General features: G+C 68.3%; 1 protein-coding gene across 1 annotated transcript; it reads right to left on the bottom strand.

Annotated features, from left to right (window-relative positions):
* Positions 1–3034: 3034 nt before the first annotated feature.
* On the bottom strand, positions 3035–8055 carry DMWD (DM1 locus, WD repeat containing). Its single transcript, XM_068998475.1, has 3 exons — positions 7667–8055; positions 6176–6361; positions 3035–4225 (listed from the first exon to the last, which is right to left on the bottom strand). The coding sequence occupies exons 1-3, from the start codon at positions 8012–8014 to the stop codon at positions 3035–3037; spliced, it is 1725 nt and encodes a 574-aa protein (XP_068854576.1). The 5' UTR covers positions 8015–8055.
* Positions 8056–12030: the final 3975 nt, after the last annotated feature.

Below are 12030 nucleotides of genomic sequence, written 5' to 3'. Positions count from 1 at the left end.
GTGACACGGGTGACAGCTACACCACGGTGCCACTCGGGGAGCCGCCGTTCTGCGAGGACAGGCCCTGCGGAGGAGGGGGGGGGGGGGGGGGGGGGGGGGAGGGGACAGCGGTCACCGGGGGGGGGAGGGGAAGGGGACACACGGCCCCACCTTGGTGACGTCACCGAGGTGACACTCCGGGGATTCCCCCCTACCCCACCCCCACCCCAAAATCCGCGAGTTGTCCCCCCTCGGGGGATCCCCAAAGCTCACTCCAGACATCCCAAATCTCCTCCCCCGGACTCACGGGGAGCCCGGCGACAGACGAGCTTGTCCCGACAGACTGTCGCGACATGGTCCTGGTGCTGCTGGGACCCCAAACCCACCCCAAATCCCCTCTAAACCACCCCAAATCCCCTCTAAACCACCCCAAATCCCCTCCCAGACGCCCCCAGACTCACTGGGACCTTCGGGTCATGCCCGGGAACAGACGAGCTTGTCCCGACAGACTGTCACGACACGGTCCTGGTGCTGCTGGGACCCCAAACCGCCCCAAAAAAACCCTTAAACCACCCCAAATCCCCTCTAAACCACCCCAAATCCCCTCTAAACCACCCCAAATCCCCTCCCAGACGCCCCCAGACTCACTGGGAACTTGGGGTCATGCCCGGGAACAGACGAGCTTGTCCCGACAGACGGTCGCGACATGGTCCTGGTGCTGCTGGGACCCCCAAAATCCCCTCTAAACCACCCCAAATCCCCTCTAAACCACCCCAAATCCCCTCTAAACCACCCCAAATCGCCTCCCAGACGCCCCCAGACTCACTGGGACCTTCGGGTCATGCCCGGGAACAGACGAGCTTGTCCCGACAGACTGTCGCGACATGGTCCTGGTGCTGCTGGGACCCCAAACCGCCCCAAAAAAACCCTTAAACCACCCCAAATCCCCTCTAAACCACCCCAAATCCCCTCTAAACCACCCCAAATCGCCTCCCAGACGCCCCCAGACTCACTGGGACCTTCGGGTCATGCCCGGGAACAGACGAGCTTGTCCCGACAGACTGTCGCGACATGGTCCTGGTGCTGCTGGGACCCCAAACCCACCCCAAATCCCCCTCTAAACCACCCCAAATCCCCTCTAAACCACCCCAAATCCCCTCTAAACCACCCCAAATCGCCTCCCAGACACCCCCAGACTCACTGGGACCTTCGGGTCATGCCCGGGAACAGACGAGCCTGTCCCGACAGACTGTCACGACACGGTCCTGGTGCTGCTGGAACCCCAAACCCACCCAAAATCCCCTCTAAACCACCCCAAATCCCCTCTAAATCACCCCAAATCGCCTCTAAACCACCCCAAATCGCCTCCCAGACGCCCCCAGACTCACTGGGACCTTCGGGTCATGCCCGGGAACAGATGAACCTGTCACGATAGACTGTCACGATACAAACCTGCAGTTCCTGGGACCCCCAAACCCCCTAAACCACCCCAAATCACCCCCAAACCACCCCAAATCACCCCAAAACCCCCTCCCCGGACTCACGGAGACCCCGGGCCGCGCCCAGGTGCAGATGAGCCCCTCCTGGCAGCCTGTCACGATACAATCCTGCTCCAGATGAGCTCCTCCCAGACCCCCTAAACCACCCCAAACCACCCCAAAATCACCCCAAATCACCCCAAAATCCCCTCCCCGGACTCACGGAGACCCCGGGCCGCGCCCAGGTGCAGATCAGCCCCTCCTGGCAGCCTGTCACGATACAATCCTGCTCCTCCTGGGACCCACAAATCCTATCCCAGACCCCCTAAACCACCCCAAACCACCCCCAAACCACCCCAAATCACCCCAAAACCCCCTCCCCGGACTCACGGAGACCCCGGGCTGTGCCCAGGTGCAGATCAGCCCCTCCTGGCAGCCTGTCACGATACAAACCTGCTCCAGATGAGCTCCTCCCAGATGCCCTAAACCACCCCAAACCACCCCCAAACCACCCCAAAATCACCCAAAATCACCCCAAAACCCCCTCCCCGGACTCACGGAGACCCCGGGCCGCGCCCAGGTGCAGATGAGCCCCTCCTGGCAGCCTGTCACGATACAAACCTGCTCCTCCTGGGACCCCCACATCCTATCCCAGACCCCCTAAACGACCCCAAATCATCCCTAAACCACCCCAAACCACCCCAAAATCACCCCAAATCACCCCAAAACCCCCTCCCCGGACTCACGGAGACCCCGGGCCGCGCCCAGGTGCAGACGAGCCCCTCCTGGCAGCCTGTCACGATACAAACCTGCTCCTCCTGGGACCCCCACATCCTATCCCAGACCCCCTAAACCACCCCAAACCACCCCAAAATCACCCCAAACCACCCCCAAAATCACCCCAAATCACCCCAAAACCCCCTCCCCGGACTCACGGAGACCCCGGGCTGTGCCCAGGTGCAGATCAGCCCCTCCTGGCAGCCTGTCACGATACAAACCTGCTCCTCCTGGGACCCACAAATCCTATCCCAGACCCCCTAAACCACCCCAAACCACCCCAAAATCACCCCAAACCACCCCCAAAATCACCCCAAATCACCCCAAAACCCCCTCCCCGGACTCACGGAGACCCCGGGCCGCGCCCAGGTGCAGATGAGCCCCTCCTGGCAGCCTGTCACGATACAATCCTGCTCCTCCTGGGACCCACAAATCCTATCCCAGACCCCCTAAACCACCCCAAACCACCCCAAAATCACCCCAAATCCCCTCCCAGACCCCTCCCTGGACTCACGGAGACCCCGGGCCGCGCCCAGGTGCAGATGAGCCCCTCCTGGCAGCCTGTCACAATACAAACCTGCTCCAGATGAGCTCCTCCCAGACCCCCTAAACCACCCCAAACCACCCCCAAACCACCCCAAAATCACCCCAAATCACCCCAAAATCCCCTCCCTGGACTCACGGAGACCCCGGGCTGTGCCCAGGTGCAGATCAGCCCCTCCTGGCAGCCTGTCACAATACAAACCTGCTCCAGATGAGCTCCTCCCAGACCCCCTAAATCACCCCAAACCACCCCAAAATCACCCCAAATCACCCCAAAACCCCCTCCCCGGACTCACGGAGACCCCGGGCCGCGCCCAGGTGCAGATGAGCCCCTCCTGGCAGCCTGTCACGATACAATCCTCCAGGAACAGCAGCACCGTCAGCCTCTCCTGGGCGATTTTCTTGCACACCAGCGGCTCGAGCAGGGGCACCTCGTGCAGCCGCGGGCACAGCGCCGTCCCCAACACCTTGCCCATGTCCAGAGACCCCCGCGACCCTCCCGGGCCACCCCCGGGGGGCTTCTCCGAGCCACCCCCGCCGCGGCTGATGTTGCCCAAGCTGTGGTAACGTTTGTGCTCCTTCTCGGGGGGCTCCCGCAGGGTGAGCGTGGCGAATCGCCCCGCGCTCAGCGCCGGGGGGACGCGGGGGGACATCTGGGGACCCCCGCCGGGCTGCGGGAGGCTGTTGGAGCGGGACAAGGAGCGTGGCAAGCCCGGCACCGAAGCGGGCTCAGCGGTCAGCCGGCGAGGAGGAGGTGGCCGAGGGTCCAGCACGTCCTCGGTGAGGTCCCACAGGCAGAACTGCGTGTCCTGCCCGGCCGAGCCGAAGCGGTAGGTGACGCTCGGAGGGGCCGGGGCATCCTCGTGGCTACCGCCGTGGCCACCACCCCCAGCGCGGTCGTGCGGCGGCCGCGGCGGCGGCGGCGGGGCGGTGGTGAAAGGATCGAAAGCCACGGCGTTGACCCACGACTTGTGGCCGTGGCCGCGGGCCACCACGCGGCCCTCGGCGAACGACCACACGGTGACCAGGTCGTCCTCGCCACCGGTGACCACGTAGCGGCCGTCGGGGCTCCAGCAGACGCAGAGCAGCCCCCCGAAGTAGCTCCTCATCATCCCCTGCAGCAGCATGGACGAGAAGTGGAAGACCCTGAGCACGCCGTCCTGGCTGACGCAGGCCAGCGAGCGCCCGTCGGGCGAGAAGGCGAACTCGTTCAGCGGCCCCGAGCCCACGGCCCACTTGAGGAGGGGGTTCCGCGGCGTCTTGCTCTTGCAGGAGAACACCCTGAAGCCCTCGCCCTGCGTCAGCAGCGTGTACTGCGGGCTGGTGGCCCCGCACGGCTGCTCCGAGTCGTACAGGTACAGGTGGCCGCTGGCGTGCGACGCCAGGAACAGGCGCTCGGTGTCCGGTAGCCACTTGACCAAGGTGACCTTGGACTTGTCGATGAGGCGCTGGGGGGGAGGGGGGGAAAGCGAGGGGACACACAAAGGGTTAAAAAAGGTGGCACGGGGACACCCCGGGGGAGGTGCTGGTGGCCCCCCATGGGGATCCCGAAGCTTTCCCGGTGGCCCCGTGGTAGCCTTGGTGGTCCCCATGTGGCTCCTGACACATTCCCGGTGCTCCCGGGTGGCCCTGGTGGTCCCACGTGGCTCCCGAAGCGTTCCCAGTGTCCCCGTGGTGACCCCGTGGTGGCCCCTGGGGAGGTCCTGGTGTCCCCGTGGTGACCACCCCTGATGGTCCCATGTGGCTCCTGAGGTGTCCCTGTGGTGACCCCATGGTGGCCCTGGTGGTCCCATGGGGCTCCTGAGGCCTTCCCGGTGGCCCTAGTGTCCCCATGGTGGCCCCATGGTAGCCCTGGTGGTCCCATGTGGCTCCCGAGGCATTCCTGGTGTCCCCCAGTGTCCCCGTGGTGACCCCATGGTGGCCCTGGTGGTCCCATGTGGCTCCTGAGGTGTTCCCGTGGTGGCCCCATGGTAGCCCTGGTGGTCCCATGTGGCTCCCAAGGCCTTCCCAGTGTCCCCATGGTGTCCCCGTGGTGGCCCCTGGGGAGGTCCCGGTGTCCCCATGGTGGTCCCACGTGGCTCCCGAGGCATTCCCAGTGGCCCCGTGGTGGCCCTGGTGGTCCCATTTGGCTCCCAAGGCCTTCCTGGTTGCCCCAGTGGCACTGGTGTCCCTGTGGTGACCCCATGGTGACCCCATGGTGGCCCTGGTGGTCCCATGGGGCTCCAGAGGCGTTCCCAGTGGCCCTGGTGGCCCCAGTGTCCCCGTGGTGGCCCTGGTGGTCCCACGTGGCTCCCGAAGCGTTCCCAGTGTCCCCGTGGTGACCCCGTGGTGGCCCTGGTGGTCCCACGTGGCTCCCAAAGCGCTCCCAGTGGTCCCAGTGTCCCCGTGGTGGCCCCTGGGAGGGTCCCAGTGTCCCCGGTGTCCCCGTGGGGACCTCGTGGTGGCCCTGGTGGTCCCGTGGTAGCCCCTGGGGAGGTCCCGTGGTGGCCCCTGGGGAGGTCCCGGTGTCCCCAGTGTCCCCATAGTGACCCCATGGTGGCCCTGGTGGTCCTGTGGTAGCCCCTGGGGAGGTCCTGGTGTCCCCGTGGTGTCCCCATGGTGTCCCCGTGGTGGCCCCTGGGGAGGTCCCGGTGTCCTCAGTGTCCCCGTGGTGACCCCGTGGTGGCCCCTGGGGAGGTCCTGGTGTCCCCATGGTGACCCCATGGTGGCCCTGGTGGTCCCGTGGTAGCCCCTGGAGAGGTCCTGGTGTCCCCGTGGTGTCCCCATGGTGGCCCCTGGTGAGGTCCCATTGTCCCCAGTGTCCCCATGGTGACCCCGTGGTGGCCCTGGTGGTCCTGTGGTAGCCCCTGGGGAGGTCCTGGTGTCCCCGTGGTGTCCCTGTGGTGACCCCATGGTGGCCCTGGTGGTCCCGTGGTGGCCCCTGGGGAGGTCCCATTGTCCCCGGTGTCCCCATGGTGACCCCGTGGTAGCCCCTGGGGAGGTCCCGGTGTCCCTGGTGTCCCCATGGTGGCCCTGGGGAGGTCCCGTGGTGGCCCCTGGGGAGGTCCCGGTGGCCCCGGTGTCCCCGTGGTGACCCCGTGGTGGCCCTGGTGGTCCCATGGTGGCCCCTGGGGAGGTCCCAGTGTCCCCGGTGTCCCCGTGGTGATCCCGTGGTGGCCCTGGTGGTCCCATGGTGGCCCCTGGGGAGGTCCCGGTGTCCCCAGTGTCCCCATGGTGACCCCATGGTGGCCCTGGGGAGGTCCCGGTGTCCCCAGTGTCCCCATGGTGGCCCTGGTGGTCCCGTGGTAGCCCCTGGGGAGGTCCCGGTGTCCCCAGTGTCCCCGTGGTGACCCCGTGGTGGCCCTGGTAGTCCCGTGGTAGCCCCTGGGGAGGTCCCGGTGGCCCCGGTGTCCCCTCACCTCCTCGTTGAAGAGCCGGCCGGCGCTGTCCTTCTTGGCCAGGTCCAGGTACTGCACCTGGCCGGCCGAGAAGCCCACGAGCAGCGCCAGCGTCTCGGCGCCCGCCGTGAACTGGTTGAAGTCGTGGCACGTGGGCTGCGTGCCCTTGTAGACGCGCTTGTCGATGGGCCGCTGCAGGTCCAGGGCCTGCGGGGACACCCACGGTGGTGCCACCGCCACTGGCACCGTCCCCAGAGCTCCCCGGGGACGCGGTGCCCACCCTGCGGCACCACTGGGGCCGGCCGGAGGGTCCTGTGGGGGGCTGGGGTCGCTGGGAGCGACCCTGGGGGCACTGTGCCCACCCCTGCGGTCACTGTGCCCATCCTGGGGTCACTGTGTCCATCCTGGGGTCACTGTGCCCACCTCTGGGGTCACTGTGCCCACCCCTGCGGTCACTGTCACCATCCCTGGGGTCACTGTCACCGGTCCTGGGGTCACTGTGCCCACCCCTGGGGTCACTGTCACCGGTCCTGGGGTCACTGCCACCATCCCTGTGGTCACTGTGCCCACCCCTGGGGTCACTGTGCCCATCCTGTGGTCACTGTGCCCATCCTGGGGTCACTGTGCCCACCCCTGCGGTCACTGTGCCCACCCCTGCGGTCACTGTGCCCACCCCTGCGGTCACTGCCACCGGTCCTGGGGTCACTGTGCCCACCCCTGCGGTCACTGTGCCCACCCCTGGGGTCACTGTGCCCACCCCTGGGGTCACTCTCACCACCCCTGGGGTCACTGTGCCCATCCTGGGGTCACTGTGCCCACCCCTGCGGTCACTGTGCCCATCCCTGGGGTCACTGTCACTGGTCCTGAAGTGACCTTTGTCTGCCCTGTGGTCACTCTCACCAATCCTGTGGTCACTGTGCCCACCCCTGGGGTCACTGTGCCCATCCCTGGGGTCACTGTCACCATCCCTGGGGTCACTGTCACCGGTCCTGGGGGCACTGTGCCCACCCCTGGAGTCACTGTGTCCATCCTGGGGTCACTGTGCCCATCCCTGGGGGCACTGTGCCCACCCCTGGGGTCACTGTGCCCACCCCTGGGGTCACTGTGCCCACCCCTGGGGTCACTGTCACCGGTCCTGGGGTCACTGTGCCCACCCCTGGGGTCACTGCCACCATCCCTGTGGTCACTGTGCCCACCCCTGGGGTCACTGTGCCCACCCCTAGGGTCACTGTCACCACTCCTGGGGTCACTGTGCCCACCCCTGCGGTCACTGTGCCCATCCCTGCGGTCACTGCCACCGGTCCTGGGGTCACTGTGCCCATCCTGGGGTCACTGTGCCCACCCCTGTGGTCACTCTCACCACCCCTGGGGTCACTGTGCCCCCCCCCGGTGTCACTGTGCCCACCCCTGGTGTCACCTTCCCCCCCATTCCCCCCGTTTCCCCCCCGCCCCCCGTTACTCCCCCGTTCCCCCGCTCTCTCCCCCGCCGCTCCCCGCTTCTCTCCCCGTTACCCTGCGGCTGCCGCGTCCCCCGGGCCCGGCCCCTCCGTAGAAATGCAGCTCCCGGCCGAGGTTGCAGCAGACGCGGCTGCGTTCGGCGGCGCCTCCGGGGGGGCTCCGGCTCCGCGCCAGCCGCACCATCGACAGCCGAACCGGCGGCAGCGCCCCGGGGCCCGGCGGGGCGGGCCCGGCCGGGGCGGGCCCGGCGGAGGAGGAGGCGGCGGAGGAGGCGGCGGCGGCGGAGGTGGCGGGGCCCAGCAGGCGGTAGGAGCCCTCGCGGGTGCGGAAGCGGCTCTTGAGCTCCGGAGCGGCCGCGGGAGCCTCGGCCGGGCCCGGGGCCGCCGCCGCCGCCGCCGCCATCGCCGCCGGAAGCCGCGTCAGGCCCGGGCGGGAGCGGCCGCCGCCATGGCGGCGCTGAGTCACCGGGGCCACGCCCACCGCGGGGGGAGGCCACGCCCACGGGGGGGGAGCGGGCCAATCAGCGGGGGAGGAGGGAGGGGACACGCCCACGAGAGGCTAAACCACGCCCCCGAACGCGAGGCCACGCCCCGAACGCCGAGGCCACGCCCCCGGGATGGCGCCACGCCCCCGAACAGAGACCACGCCCCCAGGTGAGTGAGACCACGCCCCCAAACGCGAAACCACGCCCTCAGGTGGGTGCGGCCACGCCCCCAAAACACGAGACCACGCCCCCAGGTGGATAAAACCACGCCCCCAAACACAGAGACCACGCCCCCAAACGCGAAACCACGCCCCCGGTGGATGAGGCCATGCCCCCGAACACAGAGACCACGCCCCCGATGACGCCACACCCCCAAACGCGAGGCCACGCCCCCGGTGGGTGGGGCCACACCCCCATGTGGGTGAAACCACGCCCCAAAACAGAGACCACGCCCCAGGTGAATGAGACCACGCCCCAAAACTCTGAGACCACGCCCCCAGATAGATGAGACCACGCCCCCCGGTGAATGAGACCACGCCCCAAAACACAGAGACCACGCCCCCGGGTGGATGAGGCCACGCCCCAAGCAGAGACCACGCCCCCAGGTGAGACCATGCCCTCGGTGGGTGCAGCCACGCCCCCATGTGGGTGAAACCACGCCCCAAAACACAGAGAGCACGCCCCAAAACCACGAAACCACGCCCCCGGTGGGTGAGGCCACACCCCCGAACAGAGACCACGCCCCCCGGATGACGTCACGCCCCCCATGTGGGTGAAACCACGCCCCAAAACAGAGACCAGGCCCCCAGGTGAATGAGACCACGCCCCCAAACGCGAAGCCACGCCCCCGGTGGGTGGGGTCACACCCTCATGTGGGTGAAACCACGCCCCAAAACACAGAGAGCACGCCCCAAAACCACGAAACCACGCCCCCAGGTGGGTGAGACCACGCCCCAAAACTCTGAGACCACGCCCCCAGTGAATGAGACCACGCCCCAAAACTCTGAGACCACGCCCCCAGATAGATGAGACCACGCCCCAAAATACAGAGACCATGCCCCCAGGTGAATGAGACCACGCCCCAAAACACAGAGACCACGCCCCCGGGTGGACGAGGCCACGCCCCCAAGCACAGAAACCACGCCCCCATGAGATGAAGCCACGCCCCCCGGGTGGACGGGGCCACGCCCCCAAACAGAGACCACACCCCCAGATGAATGAAACCACACCCCAAAACTGAGGCCACGCCCCAAAATGCACAGACCACGCCCCCAGGTGGATGAGGCCACGCCCACCAACACAGAGCCCACGCCCCCCAGGTGGATGAGACCCCCCCCCAAAAGGCAAAGCCACGCCCCCCAGGTGGATTAAACCACGCCCCAAAATGCGAGACCACGCCCCCAGAGGCAAAGCCCCGCCCCTCGAACACAGGCCACACCCCAAACCCCTCCCAAAACACAGAGACCCCACCCCAAAATGAGACACCCCCCCCCCCAATTTCGGCTCCACCCCCAAGCCACCCAAGCCCCACCCCCAGGGATATAAACCACGCCCCCTCCCACACAGGCCACGCCCCCTCCCCACCCCCAAAAACCCACACAGGACCCCCCAAGCTCCTCCCAGGCTTTTATTGAGCCCCCCCCCCAGCGCTCAGGTGTGGGGGGGGTCTCGGGGGGCTCCCCCCGCTCCCCTCAGCCCTCAGCGGGGCCGGGGGGGACCTCAGGGACCCCCCCCGGGGGCACCTCGGGGCTCTGGGTGCCGGGGGGGGGCGGCTCCGACGAGGGGGGGCTGCTGGGGGGGCCCTCGGTGGTGGGGGGCACGGCCGGGGGGGGCTCCGGGCCCGCGGGGGGGTCCTGAGGGGGGGGAAAGAAGGGGAGGGGGGAGGGGTTAGAGGTGCCCCCCCCCCCTCCCCAAAATGGGGTGCAGAGGGGGGTGGGGGGAGGGGTTACCTTTGGGGGGGCCGTGGGGGGGTCGAGGGCGGCGGGGGCGGGGGGGGAGACGTCCCCCCCCGAGCTCTCCTCATCCTCGGGGACGCTGATGAAGATGGAGGGGGGCTCCAGGTCGCCCCCTCCCCCCAGGTCCGCGGGGGGGGGGCTCGGAGGGGGAGGAGCCTGAGCTGGGACCCCCCCCCGGGGCTGGGGGGGCCCCCTTGGGTTTGGGGTCTTCCTCGCTCGGACGTTTGGGGGGCTTCTCCTGGGGAGGGGGCACATGGAGAGAGGGGGGGTAAGGGGGTGGGGGGGACCCCAAATTCACCCCATGGGGTCACCCTGAGCCCCCCACCCCCCCCACCTCTCTGGGTGTCCCCAAAAGGGTCTGGGGTCACTCTGAGCCCCCCACTCCCCCTGTCCCCACCCTCCAGGTGTCCCCAAAAGGGTCTGGGGTCACTCTGAGCCCCCCAACCCTAAAGCCACCACCACCCTACCAGGTGTCCCAAAAGCGTCTGGGGTCACTCTGAGCCCCCCACCCCCCCTGTCCTCACCCTCCGGGTGTCCCCAAAAGGGTCTGGGGTCACTCTGAGCCCCCACCCCCCCCGTCCCCACCTCTCCAGGTGTCCCCAAAAGGGTCTGGGGTCACCCTGTCCCCCTCTCTCTGGGTGTCCCCAAAAGAGTCTGGGGTCACTCTGAGCCGCCCAGCCCCAAAGCCACCACCCCCAAGGTGTCCCCAAAAGGGTCTGGGGTCACTCTGAGCCCACCACTTCCCCTGTCCCCACCCTCCGGGTGTCCCCAAAAGGGTCTGGGGTCACCCTGTCCCCCTCTCTCTGGGTGTCCCCAAAAGGGTCTGGGGTCACTCTGAGACCCCCAACCCTAAAGCCACCACCACCCCTCCAGGTGTCCCCAAAAGGGTCTGGGGTCACTCTGAGCCGCCCAGCCCCAAAGCCACCACCCCTCCAGGTGTCCCCAAAAGGGTCTGGGGTCACTCTGAGCCCCCCAGTCCCAAAGCCACCACCCCTCCAGGTGTCCCCAAAAGCATCTGGGGTCACCCTGGCCCCCTCTCTCTGGGTGTCCCCAAAAGGGTCTGGGGTCACTCTGAGCCCCCCACCCCCCCTGTCCCCACCTCTCTGGGTGTCCCCCCCTGTCCCCACCTCCCAAGGTGTCTCCACCTCTCCAGGTGTCCCCCTGTCCCTGCCCTGTCCCTCCCCCTGTCCCCCCCTCCCCAGGTGTCCCCACCCTGTCCCCCCTTCCCCAAGTGTCCCCCCCTCCCCAGGTGTCCCCCCCTCCCCAGGTGTCCCCACCCTATCCCCACCCTGTCCCCCCCTCCCCAGGTGTCCCCCTGTCCCCCCCTGTCCCCCCCTATCCAGGTGTCCCCCCCTCCCCAGGTGTCCCCCCCCTGTCCCCCCCCTGTCCCCCCCTCCCCAGGTGTCCCCCTGTCCCCCCTGTCCCCCCCTCCCCAGGTGTCCCCCCCTCCCCAGGTGTCCCCCCCCTGTCCCCCCCTCCCCAGGTGTCCCCACCTCTCCAGGTGTCCCCCCCCTGTCCCCCCCTCCCCAGGTGTCCCCACCTCTCCAGGTGTCCCCCCCCTGTCCCCCCCTCCCCAGGTGTCCCCCCCTCCCCAGGTGTCCCCACCCTGTCCCCCCCTCCCCAGGTGTCCCCACCCTGTCCCCCCCTCCCCAGGTGTCCCCCCCCTGTCCCCCCCTCCCCAGGTGTCCCCACCTCTCCAGGTGTCCCCGCGGGCTCGTGGCGCGTGGTGGCCTCCAGGATGGCCATGGTGGACAGCGGGATGTGCGCTTGCTGTGACCGGGGCAGGGGGTGTCACCTCCCTGGGCGGGTCCCCTGTCCCCAGGGGTGTCCCAGGGGTGTCCCAGGATGTGTCCCCTGTCCCCCGGGGGGTGTCCCCTGTCCCCCGGGGTGTCCCAGGGGTGTCCCAGGGGTGTCCCCTGTCCCCAGGGGTGTCCCCTGTCCCGAGGGATGTCCCCTGTCCCCAGGGGTGTCCCAGGGGT

The sequence above is a fragment of the Aphelocoma coerulescens genome, unplaced genomic scaffold (genome assembly GCF_041296385.1).
Source record: "Aphelocoma coerulescens isolate FSJ_1873_10779 unplaced genomic scaffold, UR_Acoe_1.0 HiC_scaffold_118, whole genome shotgun sequence".
Classification (NCBI taxonomy): Eukaryota; Metazoa; Chordata; class Aves; order Passeriformes; family Corvidae; genus Aphelocoma; species Aphelocoma coerulescens.
Note: the sequence above shows the minus strand (reverse complement) of the source record. Positions and strands in the feature narration are given on the sequence as shown.

Coding starts and splice junctions, on each gene's coding strand:
- DMWD (XM_068998475.1), bottom strand. CDS start 8,014: ATGGCGGCGGCGGCGGCGGCGGCCCCGGGCCCGGCCGAGGCTCCCGCG. Junction 6,362..7,666: donor GGGGACGCGGCAGCCGCAGG/GTAACGGGGAGA, acceptor GTGTCCCCGCAG/GCCCTGGACCTGCAGCGGCC. Junction 4,226..6,175: donor GCCGGCTCTTCAACGAGGAG/GTGAGGGGACAC, acceptor CCTCCCCCCCAG/CGCCTCATCGACAAGTCCAA.